This window comes from Castor canadensis, chromosome 1 (assembly GCF_047511655.1).
Source record: "Castor canadensis chromosome 1, mCasCan1.hap1v2, whole genome shotgun sequence".
In the NCBI taxonomy this organism is placed as follows: domain Eukaryota; kingdom Metazoa; phylum Chordata; class Mammalia; order Rodentia; family Castoridae; genus Castor; species Castor canadensis.
This window is the reverse complement of record NC_133386.1, coordinates 141,789,079-141,808,171: the sequence shown is the minus strand read 5'-3', so window position 1 is coordinate 141,808,171 and position 19,093 is coordinate 141,789,079. Positions and strand designations below refer to the sequence as shown.

The window sequence follows — 19,093 nt, the reverse complement described above, 5'->3', positions numbered from 1 at the left end:
CACACTAGCATGATGACATGTTTTCCATTAGGATTAAACAGAGACTCCCCAAAGTCTAACATGCAATTGAAATCTCAAGTGCCCATTATCATCACCCTTACTGCATAAAACTCCCTAATTTTCTGGCATCTCACATCACTAGAACTGCAAGTTCCACGTCTAGGCTACAGGTTCTTACCCTAAAGAACAAAGCATCATGTCTCAATCTTGCCTTTTAAAGGATTTGTATTATATTTTATTTTCTTCCCCAAAGCAGATAAAAATTTCTAGAAATTAAACACCCACAAAACTGTGTGATTTATACTACCTCTCAAGGCTTTTTTCAATCTTCTATTAATGTCTTCTTTCTCTAGCTCCAATAGCTCCAGATTTGCTCTCACTGGTTTTCCTGGCCTAGAAATTTACTATCTCTGGATCTCCATACCTTTCTCCCTCATCTATGCCATGGTGTTCCTGGGAAACTGCATGGTTCTCCATGTGATCCGGACTGAGCCAAGCCTGCACCAGCCCATGTTCTATTTCCTGGCCATGTTGGCTGTCACTGACCTGTGCATGGGGCTGTCCACCGTGCACACAGTGCTAGGTGTCCTGTGGGGTTTCACTGAAGACATCAGCCTTGATGCCTGCATAGCTCAGTCCTATTTTATTCATGGTCTGTCCTTCGTGGAGTCCTCTGTCCTCCTTTCCATGGCCTTTGACCGCTACATTGCCATTTGCAACCCTCTACGCTATTCCTCCATCTTAACAAATGACAAAATCATGAAAATTGGGGTGACAATCTTATGTAGGAGTTCTTTGCTCATTCCTCCTGTCATCATCAAGCTGAAATTCTTAGATTACTGCCGTCCTCATTTCCTCTCTCACTCTTTCTGCCTGCACCAAGACTTGATTCGAATGGCCTGTTCAGACATTCGCTTCAACAGCATCTATGGTCTCGCTCTGGTGATCAGCAATTTGTTGTTGGATGCAGTGCTCATTCTGATGTCCTATATCCTGATCTTGTACACAGTTTTAGCCATTGTATCCCGGGAGGAGAGAATCAAGTCCTTGCAGACTTGTGTATCTCACATCTGTGCCGTTTCTGTTTTCTACATCCCAATCATTGGTTTGACCATGGTGCATCGCTTTGGGAAACACCTCTCACCACTGGTTCATGTCCTCATGGGCAATATCTATATTCTTTTTCCACCTATGATGAACCCCATTATTTATAGTATAAAGACCAAACAGATACGACTGAGAGTCCAGCGATTTTTCTATGTGAAAGGATCCTAAGTCCTGAGTTCCAATGTTAAGTTATTTAAATGTGCAGGATTCAAGTTAAAAACGGTTGGCATCAGTAAGTAACTATAAATACATTTACTAATATCTATTGCAATAATGGTTTTCATTTTTAAATAACTTCTTCCTTTTTCCACAGCAATCACAAATCATGGAAGTTTATTTATATAGGAAGCTGTTTGATATTATAGACCAGAATATTAATATATAATAGACTAATGTTACATTAATATATGGAATTAAATTTACCAGGAGAATCATAACATAATTGGCTGATTGAGTCAAGGTTTTTCAGTATACATTCATTATGAAAAACTAGCCTTTTTGGGAAAAACCCCCTGAAGTAAGTAGTAAAAAGGTTAGTTATTATTTTAGTTAATTTTTATTATTCTAAGCAACTATGTATTATTTATCTGTGTTCCCTGAAACCCAGTTTAGTCACATGGACATATAATGGAGTGAATATGCTAATGAAATTAAGCTATGTAAATTATTTTAAAAGTAATGAAAAAAACAACCAATGAAGTATCCTGATGCTAGTTTGTCTACCACACAACAGTATCCATAATATTACCATATTAATTTAATTGAGCTAGAAATACAAACCACTAGTGACTACTACAGTAGAATCATTTATTACTTTATTTTTCCTACTAATTGATTTCTGACTATCATTAGAAGAACAGTCAGATCTTAATTTTGAGTCCATACTTTGTCTTATATCATTATTTCCTCAGCTGCAGTTAAAAAACAAGGTGTTTAGATTGTTACTATGATTAAGTAATGGAAATGTTTCTAATTTAATCTATCCATAAAGACTCTAAGATAATTATTTTTTATTTTAAAGAATGGATTTATTTTAAAAATGGATTTTTATAATGCTAATAGTTTCAATGATAGGCCAAATATTTAGGAAAAAGTTTCTAATGTAATTTGGATATGTTGTTTCTTTTAGTTGTGCTCAAATCACATGGTATTTCTTTCCTGTTTTCCTCCTGTGCTTCTTTTGACAAAAACTTCTACATGCTTAGGGATCATTAAAAAACACTTATATGGTAAATAGAAGTACAAATATATCTCTAAAATAATTCATGGTTGATAATTAAGGAACACAATTTGACTCTGTTTGTATGTCTAAATTTCCTGAAATTTAATTTGCACAATGATAAACATAAAATGTATCAAGATTTAAAGCAGGTTTATTGAGGTTTAATTATTCATCTTTGTTCAATGTGTGTGCACAGTTTGATGAACTTGAACAATATGTTTGTGGTAGGCTTCTGTAGGCTATGATCTCATTTCCAAATTCTTTGTGTCCAGCATGGAAGCATCCAGGCAGAATCCATAGATGTAGTAAGGGAGGCAATAGAGTTTATTAAAGTTCAGGAAAAGGTATTACAAAAAACAGTGGTGACCCCATCTGACCAGGATAACCAGGTGGGATGGAAGTATGAGTTGGAAAAAAGGAAAAAGGAAGGAGAAGGGATCACAAAAAACAACAGTGGCCTCACCTGGCCAGGTGAGTGGGAGAAACAAGAAGCAAAGAGAGAGCTCTCTCTGCTTCAAGGAGTTTTAAAGGGAAAATAACCTGTGGAAAGAGGAAACCTGAAGTGCTGAAATCAGAGAATCAGCAGAGACTTGGGCTAGTGTGGTGGGTAAAGTCTGATCAATATCCATGTTTCTATTGGAGGGATAATGGAGGGTGGAATCAACCCAAAGTTTTTTGTCTTAATTATAATTTACAACAGTAAAGGACAGCACTGGGCTGGGACAAGGAATTTAGCGTGAAATGTGAGTAAATTATATGAAGTCTAAAGTGTACCATGGCATCTTTCCCTATTTTTGTCCTGCCTCATGTTCATAAAAATATTTACAGTCATCTAATCACTACCCCAATCAGATAGAAAATTTTTTATGCTAAACAGTTAGATCTATCCTCTTCCACTATCACTCATTCTGAGAACCACTAATGTAATTTCTAACATATAGATTTACCAAAAGGGAATCTCATGTACATTAAATAATAACTAATGTAATCTTCTCTACATCAATTATTTCACTTATAACATGCTTTTGAGATTTATTCTTATTGCTATTTTATCTATAATTTTTATATTTTATTTATTGTTACAATTCCATTGTATCACATACAAGAAATTGTTTATTTATTTATCAGTTGACTTATTTTCTTGTTTGACTTCCGATAAAGCCGCTATAAACATACCCATCAAATGATAAATCATTTTCCCCAAATTGGTAGACTTTAGTTTTGGTATGTATATATTTGCTATTATGAATGCCATCAGAATATAATAATCATTATGATAATCTTAAAAATAACATTTAGTTTAATATTTTCAGCTGCATATCATAGCCAGACATCTTGGAAGTACCATGTAGTGATTCTCACTATTAATTCTCAAAGTGAATCTGTGGGATAAATCAGTCACTCAATTTTATACATGATGATATTTAGATAAAGGGATTTAAAATTGCTAATAAATAATTGTGGGACAATTTTGTTTCAAGTTAGAACTCTTACCTGGACTACTACTGCTTCATTTTATGCCATAGTGGTGGTATTTTTGAAGTCAGGTAAGAATTTTAAATTGTGTGTTGATGTAATTCAATACTTTCACATGAGTTGGCAACTGAAAACATTACTTCATTCAATGCATTTAAACTTAAAAGATATGTTTGCTGTGGTATAATTTAGACTAGTTGAATCACTGTTCTATAAACAGGAAGTTGATAATCTGTGCTAGATTATTTCTTCCATCCACAAGTCTCTGTCCACTCACTTCATACCCATCCCTTGTCACTGTCATTTTAATCTTCCTATTAGGGGAAGATGACATGTCTGAAGATTGAGTGAGAGAACTAGATGAGCCTCTGTTGCAGGCATTATGTTACATAATGTTGACCCAAGTTGAAGCAATCACATACTGCTTTTTCACTCTACTTGGAATTCTACCTTTTCTGCACTATCTGCTAAATTTTGATTGACTATTTTCTGTTGGATTCACCAACTCGTCCACAACCATGGCTTTTACTCTACAATCTCTGAAACCTGATCCACTTCTCTAAATTTGCTGACTCTAACAATAAGATTTATTTTAATGACCTTTGGCTAAATCTTCATCTGAGACAAGGTAACTAGCTAACTACCTTGATATTTTCAAGAGTGGACAGTTTAAATGACTTATGTGTTCCTTTCAGTGCTTAAAGAACTCCTACATGCCTTCATGCCATGTGGAACATAAGAAACCAGAGGCCCTCTTTCACTCTGACCACTTATGTAGCCATTTTCACTCCAGTGCTGGTCTACCATGTTTGAGACATCATGCAAGGGAATCTCCTTCAGGTATTCAAGCAGGAAATAGGATATTACATTATCTTTGCTTTTAGATTTCCTCTCAAAATGCAGTGAGGTTCTGTCTTTTCATGTGCTTCAATTTGTTGTGGGCCAGAGAACGTGTGGCTGAAACTGAGATAGTAAAGATGACATCTTCTCTATCACCCTTTCCACCAGTCTACCCTGTTTCCTCATTTGAGGCTAAAAGGGGATTCTGGTGATTTTGTTTTGTGTTTTAAAGGAATTTTCTCTGAATCCAAGCATTCTTCTCCTCTAGCTTCTTTCTAATTATTGCTCTTAGGCAGAAATACTTTATGTCAGTAAGATTCCAGAGAAAGAACGGAAATTCAATAATATGCAAAGGGAAAAATATCTTTGCAACTGAAATAATATTCCATATATGTGTGTGTGTGTGTGTGTGTGTGTGTGTAGACACATTCTCTGTATTCAACTATCTGTAAGTTTAGGGTTATATGTTATCATTTTGGCAACTTCTACTTATAAAATAAAGCCAATTCATTTTGGGCACAATTTAAGATTTTTTCTTGTGTAACTAAGAAACTTCAACAGCAACATGACCCTGAATGTTTGCAAACTAAAATTTCTTTATTATTTTTTAGGAAAAATAATTAATGAGATTTATAGAAATTTTATTAGGATCCACAAACTAGTATTATGGCTTAATATGCACTTAATTTAAAAATGAGCACAAAGATAAAACAATTTTCTTAAGGTTTTAATCGTTAGAAGCATCGGAAAAAAGATTTGATGTTGAACATCTAACTTATAAGCCTAAGTCTACGTTTCATCTTCATGCTTAAACTGTGTATTTCCTGATAAATTATATCAAATTATTGCACTTAGTGTAATTATTTAAAGACCCATGAACCTCCATTTATAACTTTTACTTGGATCTGGTATATCTACTGCACTATTTTGTTTTGTAATCTTAAGTAAATATCACTGAAGAGTTATCTTTGGCTGAGCACAGTGGCTTGTGCCAGTAATTTCAGCTATTCAGGAGGCAGAAATCTGGAGGATGGTGGGTTTGAGGCCAGCCAGGGTAAAAGTTGGTGAAACTGAATCTCAATCAAAAAAAAAAAAAAAGACAAGCATGGTAATCTTAACACATACCTGTGATCCCAGTTATGTGGGAGGCATAAAAAGGAGAACTGCAGCCTAGGCTTGCAAAGGAATAAATGTGAGCACTAATTTGAAAAACAATTAAACTAAACCAGATGCTGGTGGCTTATGCCTACAACCCTAAATTCTTGGGAGTCTGGGCTTAGGTGGATCACAGTTCTAGACCAGCTTTGGCAAAAAAGTCAACATGAGTAAAAAAGCAAGACCTTAACTACAAAAATAACGAGAGCAAAATAGTACAACACCTCCTTTGCATGAGATTCTGGATCTGGGGATTAATATTCCAAGAAAGTAGAGATGCTGAATCAGCTGACACAGGCCTCCACTGAAAAAGGAAGCTCCTTTTCTTCTGCCAAGCAGGGCAATGATACATTAGGTTTGGATGATGATCTTGCTAAAACTTAAATTTTAGAACTAAGATATGAAGGGATGATCAGAGTTCATGAAATGTTATCTACAGAGGAAGACATCTTAAAAAAATTTAAACAGGGAAACTTTTCAAATGTAAACAGGTGAAGATAAGAACTGTTTCATGTGAGAGAGAGAAAGAGTTTTGATTGTAAAAGTTATTGACAGTAATACTAAAAAGTACAATCTATTTGTTTTGAACACAGCTTTGGTAGTTTGCATATTCCAGGAAACTTTCCCATCTTTTTTCAAGGTTATGACAATACATTTGTGTAAGTTTGGCCATAATGTTACCTTATTATGTAATTGGTAAGTTTTAGCTCTTTTTATTTACTGAGAGCTTTGGATAGGGTTGTCAATTATATTGATTTTTTTCAGGGTAATATGTTATACACTGATTTTTATAAATTGCAAGGAAATCTGTAAAATGCCACAATTAAAAATAATGTCATTCTAGATGAATGTGAACTCTCATTGGTCTTAGAGATTCGTGTCTCAGAATAGACACAAGAATAAATCCAGTGCAATATTTAGACCAAAACTAATCTGGGGTCATATAAAAATATGGAAACCATGATAAACTTAATTTGTCTCTCCTCTTGCCAGATTTTAGTATAAAATATAAATTTTTTCTACCAAATTTGTTATGCATATATATATATATATATATGTATTTAAGGTTTCTTATTATAAACATAGGGTTATAGCGGAGAACACAGATCTTGAAGCCATGGACTAAATACTAAAAGTATGCTTCCAAACAGTACATTTCAGATATGCAAGTCCAAGCTAAATATGTCATCCCTGTTTGGTTTGATGGTTCTGAAGCAAAGTGTTTATTAATTAAATTTTTGATGATATAATATTTATGATGACATTAAAGCAGTTTGTCTTAAGTGGGGTGTAATATAAAACATGAATTTCTTGAACAGACTGAATGATTTTGTGAGGAAAGTCCTCTTATAGTGGGATGTAACTGTCAGCAGATTAAACTTTGTCTATAGGGTTTATATTTTGATAGTAAAGAAGAATTTGAGGAAAGCTAATAGAAAGATCGGTGATAGATAGAGGATAGATAGACAATGTATAAATGCATAAAATTACAATCTAGTCATGATGGTGTACAAATGTAATTCCAACTACTTGGGATGCCAAGGCAGGTGAATTACAAGTGAAAGCCAACCTGTATTATATTTTTGTGACTTTGTCAAGAATCAGATAGCTGTACTGTATGGATATCCTTCTATATTTTCTAATCTGTTTCATTTGTTTTCGAATCTGTTTTTCTTCCAGGTACATAGTGTTTTGTCACTTTAGCTCCATAGACATTGAGATTGAATATTGAGATTTCAAGCTTTGCTCTCTTTGCTCAAGATTGCTTTGGCTTTTCAGGGTCATTTGTGTGTCCATGTGAATTTTTAGATTGTTGCTTTCTTTTTTCTGTGAAGAGTATAATTGGAAATTTGATGAGCATTCCACTGAAATTGTAGATTGCTTTCAGTAAAATGGCTCTTTAAGATTTGAACTCAGGGCCTTTTGTTTGCTAGGCTGACGCTCAACGATTTGGCCCAAAGGTCAGCCCTTTTTTGTTTTACTTATTTTTTGGATAGGGTTTCACACTTTTTGCCTGGGAATGACCCTGAACTGGGATCCTCCTGATCATGGCCTCCTCAGTATCTGTGATTTACAGGCATGTACTTTAATCATCTGAAAAAATGGCTATTTGGACAATAATAATTCTGTCAATCCATGAACATATCAGTATTCTATGACCCAGTGTTTTCCATCATCTCTTTCTTCTTTGTTTTATAGTTTACATTCTATAAGTCTTTAGTATCTGTGGTTAAGTTTATGCCTAGGTATTTTATTTATTTGAGGATATATTGTTTTTTGTTTGTTTGTTTTTAACACCTGCTGTCATTTCTTGTTTTTATTGTTTTATTATTCATATGTACATACAATGCTTGGGTCATTTCTCCCCCCGTCCCCACCCCCTCCTTTACCACCTACTCCAACACCTCTCTCTCCCCCGCCACCCCCTTGATACCCAGCAGAAACTATTTTGCCCTTATTTCTAATTTTGTTGTAGAGAGAGTATAAGCAATAATAGGAAGGAACAAGAGTTTTTGCTAGTTGAGATAAGGATAGCTATACAGGGAGTTAACTCACATTAATTTCCTGTGCATGTGTGTTACCTACTAGGTTAATTCTTTTTGATCTAACCTTTTCTCTAGTTCCTGGTCCCCTTTTCCTATTGGCCTCAGTTGCTTTTAAGGTATCTGCTTTAGTTTCTCTGCATTGAGGGCAACAAATGCTAGCTAATTTTTTAGGTGTCTTACCTATCCTCACCCCTCCCTTGTGTGCTCTCGCTTTTATCATGTGCTCAAAGTCCAATCCCCTTGTTGTGTTTGCCCTTGATCTAATGTCCACATATGAGGGAGAACATATGATTTTTGGTCTTTTGGGCCAGGCTAACCTCACTCAGAATGATGTTCTCCAATTCCATCCATTTACCAGCAAATGATAACATTTCGTTCTTCTTCATGGCTGCATAAAATTCCATTGTGTATAGATACTACGTTTTCTTAATCCATTCGTCAGTGCTGGGGCATCTTGGCTGTTTCCATAACTTAGCTATTGTGAATAGTGCCGCCATAAACATGGGTGTGCAGGTGCCTCTGGAGTAACCTGTATCACAGTCTTTTGGGTATATCTCCAAGAGTGGTATTGCTGGATCAAATGGTAGATCAATATCTGGCTTTTTAAGTAGCCTCCAAATTTTTTTCCAGAGTGGTTGTACTAGTTTGCATTCCCACCAACGGTGTAAGAGGGTTCCTTTTTCCCGAAATCCTCGCCAACACCTGTTGGTGGTGGTGTTGCTAATGATGGCTAGTCTAACAGGGGTGAGGTGGAATCTTAGTGTGGTTTTAATTTGCATTTCCTTTATTGCTAGAGATGATGAGCATTTTTTCATGTGTTTTTTGGCCATTTGAATTTCTTCTTTTGAGAAAGTTCTGTTTAGTTCACTTGCCCATTTCTTTATTGGTTCATTAGTTTTGGGAGAATTTAGTTTTTTAAGTTCCCTATATATTCTGGTTATCAGTCCTTTGTCTGATGTGTAGCTGGCAAATATTTTCTCCCACTCTGTGGGTGTTCTCTTCAGTTTAGAGACCACTTCTTTTGATGAACAGAAGCTTTTTAGTTTTATGAGGTCCCATTTATCTATGCTATTCTTAGTTGCTGACTGAGAAAGTTCTTGCCTATACCTACTAACTCCAGAGTATTTCCTGCTCTTTTCTGTATCAACTTTAGAGTTTGTGGTCTGATATTAAGATCCTTGATCCATTTTGAGTTAATCTTGGTATAGGGTGATATACATGGATCTAGTTTCAGTTTTTTGCAGACTGATAACCAGCTTTCCCAGCAGTTTTTGTTGAAGAGGCTGCTATTTCTCCATTGTATATTTTTAGCACCTTTGTCAAAGACAAGTTGGTTATAGTTGTGTGGCTTCATATCTGGGTCATCTATTCTTTTCCAGTGGTCTTCATGTCTGTTTTTGTGCCAGTACCATGCTGTTTTTACTGTTATTGCTTTGTAATATAGTTTGAAGTCAGGTATCGTGATACCTCCAGCATTGTTCTTTTGACTTGAGTATTGCCTTGGCTATTCGTGGCCTCTTGTATTTCCATATAAATTTCACGGTAGATTTTTCAGTCTTTTTGATGAATGTCATTGGCATTTTGATGGGAATTGCATTAAACATGTAGATTACTTTTGGGAGTATCGACATTTTTACTATGTTGATTCTACCAATCCATGAGCATGGGAGATCTCTCCACTTTCTACAGTCTTCCTCAATCTCTTTCTTCAAAAGTTTATAGTTTTCCTTGTAGAGGTCATTCATATCTTCTGTTAGGTTTACACCTAGGTATTTGATTTTTTTTTTTTGAAGCTATTGTAAATGGAATTGTTTTCATACATTCTTTTTCAGTTTGCTCATTATTAGTGTATAGAAATGCTAATGATTTTTCTATGTTGATTTCATATCCTGCTACCTTGCTGTAGCTATTGATGATGTCTAGAAGCTTCTGAGTAGAGTTTTTTGGGTCTTTAAGGTATAGGATCATGTCATCTGCAAATAGGGATATTTTGACAGTTTCTTTACCTATTTGTATTCCTTTTATTCCTTATTCTTGCCTAATTGCTCTGGTTAGGAATTCCAGTACTATGTTGAATAGGAATGGAGATAGTGGGCATCCTTGTGTGGTTCCTGATTTTAGAGGGAATGGTTTCAGTTTTTCTCCATTAACTATAATCCTGGCTGTAGGTTTGTCATATATAGCTTTTATGATGTTGAGGTACTCTCCTTCTATTCCTAGTTTTCTTAGAACTTTTATCATGAAATGGTATTGGATCTTATCAAAAAGGCTTTTTCTGCATCTATTGAGATGATCGAGTGGTTTTTGTCTTTGCTTTAATGTGGTTTATTACATTTATTGATTTTCGTATGTTGAACCACCCCTGCAATCCTGGGATGAAGCCTACTTGGTCGTGGTGAATAATCTTTTTGATGTGTTGTTGAATTCAGTTTGCCATTATTTTGTTGAGGATTTTTGCATCGATGTTCATTAAGGAGATTGGCCTGTAGTTCTCATTTTTGGATATGTCTTTGCCTGTTTTTCTGATAATTGTAATTCTGGCTTCATAAAATGTGTCAGGCAGTTTTCCTTCCCTTTCTATTTTGTGGAACAGTTTAAGGAAGGTTGGTATTAGTTCTTTTTTAAAGGTCTGATAGAATTCAGCAGAGAATCCATCAGGTCCTAGACTTTTCTTTTTGGGGAGACTCTTGATTGCTGCTTCAATTTCATTTTGTGTTATAGATCTATTCAGGTGATTAATTTCCTCTTGGTTCAGTTTTGGATGATCATATGTATCTAGAAATCTTTCCATTTCATTAAGATTTTAAATTTATTTGAATATAGGTTCTCAAAGTAGTGTCTGATGATTTCCTGGACTTCCAGGTTTGCCAGGGGTCTGTCAATCTTGTTTATTTTTTCAATGAACCAAATTTTTGTTTCATTAATTCTTTGTATGGTTTTATTCATTTCTATTCCGTTGATTTCAGCTCTTATTTTTGTTATTTCTCTCCTATTTGTTTTGGATTTGCTTGTTCTTGTTTTTCTAGGAGTTTGAGATTTATCAAGGTCATTGATTTGGGATCTTTCAGTCTTTTTAATATATGCACTCATGGCTATAAACTTTCCTTTCAGGACTGCCTTTGATGTGTCCCATAGGTTCTGGTAGGTTGTGTTTTCATTTTCATTGACTTCCAGGAACTTTTTAATTTCCTCTTTTATTTCATCAAAGATCCATTGTTCATTAAGTAATGAGTTATTTAGTTTCCAGCTGTTTGCATGGTTTTTGTCTTTACTTTTGTTGTTGAGTTCTAGTTTTACTGCATTGTGATCAGATAGTATGCACAGTATAATTTCTATTTTCTTGTATTTGCTGAGTCTTGCTTTGTGCCCTAGGATATCATCTATTTTGGAGAATAGATGGGCTGCTGAGAAGAATGTATATTGTGTAGAAGTTGGATGAAATGTCAATAGACATCAAGTAGGTCCATTTGATCTATTTTATATTCTAGGTCTTGGATTTCTTTATTGATTTTTTGTCTGGATGACCTATCTATTAATGATTATGGGGTGTTAAAGTCTCCCACAACCACTGTGTTGGAGTTGATATATGCTTTTAGGTCTTTCAGGGTATGTTTGATGAAATTGGGTGCATTGACATTGGGTTCATACAGGTTGATGATTATTATTTTCTTTTGGTCTATTTCCCCTTTTATTAGTATGAAATGTCCTTCTTTATCTCGTTTGATCAATGTAGGTTTGAAGTCTACTTTGTCAGAGATAAGTATTGCTACTCCTGCCTGTTTTCTGGGGCCATTGGCTTCTTCTACCAGCCTTTCATCCTAAACCTATGCTTATTTCTTTCGGTGAGATGGGTTTCCTGTAAGAAACAAATTGTTTTAATCCATTTCATCAAGTGATGCCTTTTGATGGGTGAATTAAGTTCGTTAACATTAAGTGTTAGTACTGATAGGTATATGGTGATTCCTGTCATTTAGTTGTCTTAGTTGTTTGAAGGTTTGATTGTGTGTACCTAAGTTGAGGTTACTCTCTACTTTCTTGCTTTTTCTTTTCCTGTGGTTTAGTGCTGTCTGTCTTTTCATGGTTATGTTGGGTTTCACTTTCTTTGTGCAGAATCCCTTAAAGAATCTTTTGTAGTGGTGGCTTGGTGGTCACATATTGTTTTAGTTTCTGCTTATCATGGAAGACTTTATTGCTCCATCTATTTTGAATGATAGTTTTGCTGGGTAGAGTATCCTGGGGTTGAAGTTATTTTCATTCAGTGCGCCAAAGAGCACACCTCACGCTCTTCTTGCTTTTAATGTTTCTGTTGAGAAGTCTGCTGTGATTTTGATGGGTTTACATTTGTATGTTATTTGTTTTTTCTCTCTTATAGCCTTCAATATTCTTTCCCTAGTTTCTGAACTTGTTGTTTTAATGATGATATGTCATGGGGTAGTTCTATTTTGATCTGGTCTGTTTGGTGTCCTGGAGGCCTCTTGCATGTGTATGGGCATATCTTTCTCTAGATTTGGGAAATTTTCTGTTATTATTTTGTTGAATATATTACACATTCCCTTTGCTTGCACCTCTTCTCCTTCTTCGATGCCCATGATTCTCAAATTTGGTCTTTTGATGGAATTGGTGAGTTCTTGCACTTCTTTTTCACAGGTCTTGAGTTGTTGAATTAATAGTTCTTTAGTTTTTCCTTTAATTACCATTTCATCTTCAAGTTCTGAGATTCTGTCTTCTGTTTGTTCTATTCTGCTGTATTGGCCTTCCATTTTGTTTTGGTATCTGTTTCATTCTTTTTTCTGAGGTTTTCCATATCCTGGGTGGTTTCCTCTTTAATGTTGTCTATTTTTGTCCTAAGTTCATTTATCTGTTTATTAATTGTGTTCTCTGTTTCACTTTGGTGTTTATACAGTGCTTCTATGGTTTCCTTTATTTCTTCTTTTGCTTTTTCAAATTCTCTATTTTTGTTGTCTTGGAATTTCTTGTGTGTCTCCTGTACATTTTGGTTGACCATATCCAGTATTATCTCTATAAAATTCTCATTGAGTATTTGTAGTATGTCTTCTTTTAAATTATTCTTGTGGGCTTCATTGAGTCCTTTGGCATAGTTTATCTTCAGTTTGATGGAGTCTCTATCTGAGTTTCTGTTTTCTTCATTCCCCTCTGGTTCCTGTACTAATTTTTTGCCATGGGGAAACTGGTTTCCCTGTTTTTTCTGTCTTCCCATCATTGTATTTTGTGTTGTTACTGTCCCTGTACTGTGTGCAATTAAGTATTTTCTAGCTTGTAATAATAGCACTAGTGATATTTAGAATGGAAGGGTGAGAGGGGATGGAAAGCAAAGAAGTTAAAGGAAAAGGGAAGAACAAATAGTCAGGTAGGAAAATATACAAAACATACAAAAATTTTGAAGTATAGACAGGGAGAGATAGTGTACTAATCAACTGTAAACTGAAAAGGCATTAGAGAGACAGAGAGAGGATTGAAAATAAAATATAAAAAGAATAAAGATAAGAATAAAAATAAAAAATAAGTAAATGAAAGAAAAATATATTTATATAAAAATAAAATAAAATACAACAAAATGAAAAATAGAAAAAAAAAACCTCCAAGTTCAAATGCAATGAAGTTTCAGTTTTAATAATTTTGGTGTCCATCTCTGCCTCCAGCCCTGGAGATGGTGCCTCAATTGTTGTTCTGTAGTTGTCTCATAAAAGAGGATGCATAAAGTAGAACAAAACTGCACCCACACACAAAAAAAACCTCACAAAGTGTCCCTAGTTCAAATGCAATACAGTTTCAGTAAGTTTTTCAGCATAGAGGTGTAGTTTGGTTGTTTTCATATCAAAGGTAGGGAAAGAGAAAAAAAAGAGTCTGGAGACAGGTCTGTGAATGGCTATCTATGGCTGTGGCTTGCCTGCCTGCTGCCATCAGCCTGCTGTTGCTGGAGGCATTATTTATGCAGATCTCTGGGGTGAGCTTAACACCCACCTGGCCCTGCAGGCTTTGTTTACTCAGAGTTCTCCTGTGCGCAAGCCACTGCTACAAGCTTTCCCCTTTCTAAGTACACTGGGGGAGGTGACACTGCACTGGCTTTCTCTGGCCTGCGTGTTTGTTTACAGCTCACATGGGATGTGGGTCTTCCCCCCTCTCCTGTGGAGTTTTCCTCCCTCCACCACTCCCACAAGCTTTCCCACTCCTGTTTGCTGGGCATGCGCCCCTGCTCCTGCCAGAGCCTCTCCATCCAGGCTCGGCTTGTTTATTTACAGTTCCAGGAAGCATTTCCCTTCCCCCCTCTTCGGCATTCAGTGTGCCCCACCCTCTTTGCAACGTGTCTTTATTGTTCTTATTGCTTATTACTCAGTTTCTCTTTTTTCCCCAGGTGGGGGTTGATCTGTCCAGGGGACTATGCTGTTCTGGCCCAGGGTTGTCAGTGGTAGTACCACGTACCACTTAGGTCACCTTGTCTGTGTCTTCCCAAGCCGTCTGGGTGTGGTCGTCTGGCGACTGCTAAATGCTATACAAAACAGAAAGAGAATGAACACTTCCAAACTAATTTTACAAAGTTGATACTCTCCATATACCAAAACTGGGTAAGGACACACACACACACACACACACACACACACACAGACACACACACAGACACAAGCACACAGGAAAACTATTGGCCAAATCCATTCATGGATAAAAAAAATCCTCAAATTATACTTGTAAACCAAATTCAACAACACAATAAAAAATTACACACCATAATCAAGTTGTAATAGCTTTAAGAATACAAGCTGGTTTCAATATAAATGAATTAATAAACATAATTTGGCATGTAAATAGAACCAAGGAAAACAGTCACTTAAACATATCAGTAAATGCAGAAAAAGCTTTTGACAAGAACAATAGGCAGCTTTCTTTCATTTTATCCTAGAATCTTTCCTAGGATTCTTATGTGGAACATTTTATGTAACCCTCCAATCACAAAATGGGCATAAAATAATATATATGCTTATTTATATTTATATGCTTACATTTATTTACATTATTAAATAAATGTATAGACGTACTGGAAGAGCAAATTCTCTTGATCAAAGCCAGACTTCTAATATTTCAAACTGCAGCTCAGAGCCCAATGTGCAGTTACTAAATCATTCTGGTAGATAGGTAAGTAGTATTTTCTCTGAGATACAGTGCTAATCTATCTTCCTAGTTTGTAGGAGAATAAGCTAAGTGTCTGTTAGACCAATATGTGATTTTGTTTTTTCATTTTTTTAGAGAAAGAGTGTATGTGATATCTTGAGGTCTCTTGTTTATCTGTATCCATATGAAATTGAAAGAATCTATTTAATTACTATGCCTTAAGCCTGTTGGAATAAAGTGGAACATTCTATAGAAAAGAGTGTGTTTGTTCTAGTACTATTCTAAACAACAAATACATAAACAGTGAGAATTTAACGTTGTCTCATTTACTTAAAAATCATTGTTATTTTCCTTCTTAATACTGGCATTATGTAAGAATCTCACTATAATTTTAGATGCTCTTGCATTTTAGATTTTCTAGGAAAGATGAAGAACTAAGCTGTTTGGTTTAAATGTCTTTCTCAAAGAAAAGACCTGAATGACGCTTTCTTGAATTTACGTGGTCTTAACTCCATAGATGATAGGGTTGAAAGTAAGTGGGACAACCATATAAAGATTAGCCACGAGGATATGCCCATGGAGTGGAGTGCTGTGGCCCCCAAACCAAAGGACAAGAAGGAAAAGAAGGCCGTGTATAAAACAGGAGAATCACACAGACATGAGTCACAAGTACCCAGACCCTTGAGTCAGGCATCTTGAGAAAGAATTTTTTTTAATATTTATTTTTTTTAATTTAATTTTTTATTATTTATATGTGCATACATGCTTGGGTCATTTCTCCCCTCTGCCCCCACCCCCTCCCTTACCACCTACTCTACCCCCTCCCTCTTCCCCCACCCCCTCGATACCTGACAGAAACTATTTTGCCCTTATCTCTAATTTTGTTGAAGAGAGAGTATAAGCAATAATAGGTAAGACACCTAAAAAATTAGCTAGCATTTGTTGCCCTCAACACAAAGAAACTAAAGCAGATACCTTAAAAGCAACTGAGGCCAATAAGAGAAGGGGACCAGGAACTAGAGAAAAGGTTAGATCAAAAACAATTAACCCAGAAGGTAACAAATATGCACAGGAAATTAATGTGAGTCAACTCCCTGTATAGCTATCCTTATCTCAACTACAGAAAGAATTTTAAATGCACTACAAAGTATAAGTGCATAGGAGATGATGATAGCACTGCATAGAGAAGTTAGGGCAACAGTCATTCCATAGTAGATGTTGACTTTGATGCTGTCACAGGCCATCCTGGCAATGCCCATGTGTTCACAGTATGAGTGACGAATAATGTTCCTCCTATAGTAAGTGAGTCAATAAACCAGAAAAACCAAAGAGAAGCAGATGAAGAAGCTCCTAGTCACAGAGCCCACACTCATTTTTCCAATGATTGAAGGGGTTAAAATGGTTCTATATCTAAGTGGATAGCAGATGGTCACAAAATGGTCAAATGCCATGGCTAGGAATATGGCAGATTCTGACACAAAATGAAATGGAGAGAAAACATCTGAGACACACAGCTACCAAAAGAAATACACCCAGCTTGGAACCAGAAGATAGTTAGGACTTTTGGAGTGGTGACTGTTGAGAGCAAGATATCTGCCAGAGCCAACATGGAAAGGAAAAGGTACATGGGGTCATGAAGACTGTGCTCAGTGAAGATAAAGAATAATAAATGGGTGTTGCATAATATAGCTACTATGTACATGGAACAGATGAGGATGGAGATCCATATGTGTGCATTTTTCAATGCTGGGGTATCAATCGTTGTGTACCAGATTTCTCTGAGGTTGGGGTGATTAGAAGAGATTAAGGAGTTTCTCATCTTTTACTCTGTTCTCTAACACTGGAGTCTTGAATGGAAAAAAATGAGAGAGAAAGAATGAAGCGCCAGATTCATTTGTCAGGTAAACTGTGAGTCTTGGCATTGTATTAATATCATTTCTTGAAGAAAGTAGTGGCAATCAATCATGATTCATGAGTAGCAAGTGAGACACTTTGTTGACAGGAAAGTGACACTGTCTTTGTCTTTGTCACTGGTAATAATGATAATAGTGTTAACAATGTTAAAGTTTTAATGAATCATATTGTAGTCTAGGTACTATGCTCAATATTTTATACTTACTGTCTTAGCATCAAGTCTGAAAGTCTTTTGTGAGCTTTTGCATATCATAGGTCTTTTTTGTCTTATCATAATTTCTCATGCTGAATAGTGATTAACTAGTGATTTCTGGAGTTCCAGAAATATAGAATCCTGCTGTAGTGATTTTGGGAGCTCAATACAATTAATTCAGTGACAATTGTTACTTCTTCACTTCAGTACAAAACCTTTCATAGAGGACTTGCATTTTTACTTTGTTTAATAATTTATTTGAAGAGAAAGAGAAATAATATAGAGGTAGTTACTGATTTGACAGTGGTGTATTAACTTAATATTATGATATTGGAATCATATTCTTGTTTTGCATAGTCACAGTATGCATATCTCCTAATACTATACAAAGTGAATTCAGTAGAATTATTCTCACTCTTCATTTTCAATACAAATTAGATTCCTTCTTCAATCTTACACCTACATACACTGACTTGTCTCTCATTTATTTCTTCTAGTTTATGTTCATAAAATAACCTTTTCTCTGTTCTTTATTTCCCTTTCTTTTAAATGTCAGTATTATCTCTGAAAGAGATAAGGGAGCTCTAATAAAACAGAGTAACAAAATAAGAGTTACAAGCAAATTAAAGAAATAAATAAGTTAATCACCATTTAAGTTCTATCTATATACAGTACCATGCTCAATAAGGATCAAATATAAACCATAAGTTGCTTTTACTTTGAGGATCTGATTCCATTGTGAAGATACCAAAACATGGGCATAAATGGCCACCATCCAAAGTTGGACAGGAGAAGAATGCTGCAATTTACTCAGTTACATATGTGTATCAACATAGAATATGTTGTGATAAAGGAGGTAAAGGGGATATTATCATTTACTAGGAGGATGAGGCAAAAATTCATGGAAGTTCTTCCATTCAATCTGTTTATCAAAAAAGCATCAAGCTTTCAAGAAAAGCTTGTTCTTGGAAATAATAAGCAAGACAAGTAAAATGCTTAAATTGGCAATGTAAATCACTGTTTATATCAAGGCAGCTATATTATATTATTAAGTGCTTAGAGACATTGGGAAATATTACTATACACATAGATTGGGAATTTAAAAATTCAGAGTTTTGACAAGAAAGCTAAAGCTTTTAATTGAATTCTCTATCCTAACAATGATTTATTATTAAAAAATATTTGAGCTTCCTCAACTCAACAAGGAACAAGGAAAATATAATATGATAAAAATTTATGTCTTACCATTTGAAAGAAGTATTTTCTAACAGATCACATGCTCATTTTTTCATTCTCAATTTCTCAATTATAAAATTATATAATTCCTATTGCATGTTTTATATTATTCTTCACCAATAAATTTTAAATCCCTTGATGGGTATGAGTGTATTTTCAAAATCTAGCATAATAAACCTCTGTTGAGCAAATATGTTTTAAAATGCAACAAGATTGATGAAGAAAAGAAAGTTATCTAAGATAACTTTCTGATGAGGTGCTCATCAGATCAAGGCACAA

General features: G+C 35.2%; 1 protein-coding gene and 1 pseudogene across 1 annotated transcript; one reads left to right on the top strand and one right to left on the bottom strand.

The window, feature by feature from the left end:
- Window positions 1-336: 336 nt before the first annotated feature.
- Window positions 337-1,275, top strand: LOC109680220 (olfactory receptor 51V1-like). The gene has a single exon (XM_020155147.2). It carries the CDS (start codon window positions 337-339, stop codon window positions 1,273-1,275), a length of 939 nt encoding a protein of 312 aa, XP_020010736.1.
- A 14,613-nt stretch (window positions 1,276-15,888) lies between these two features.
- On the bottom strand, window positions 15,889-17,173 carry LOC109680225 (olfactory receptor 52Z1P-like; annotated as a pseudogene).
- Window positions 17,174-19,093: the final 1,920 nt, after the last annotated feature.

Coding starts and splice junctions, on each gene's coding strand:
- LOC109680220 (XM_020155147.2), top strand. CDS start 337: ATGTCTTCTTTCTCTAGCTCCAATAGCTCCAGATTTGCTCTCACTGGT.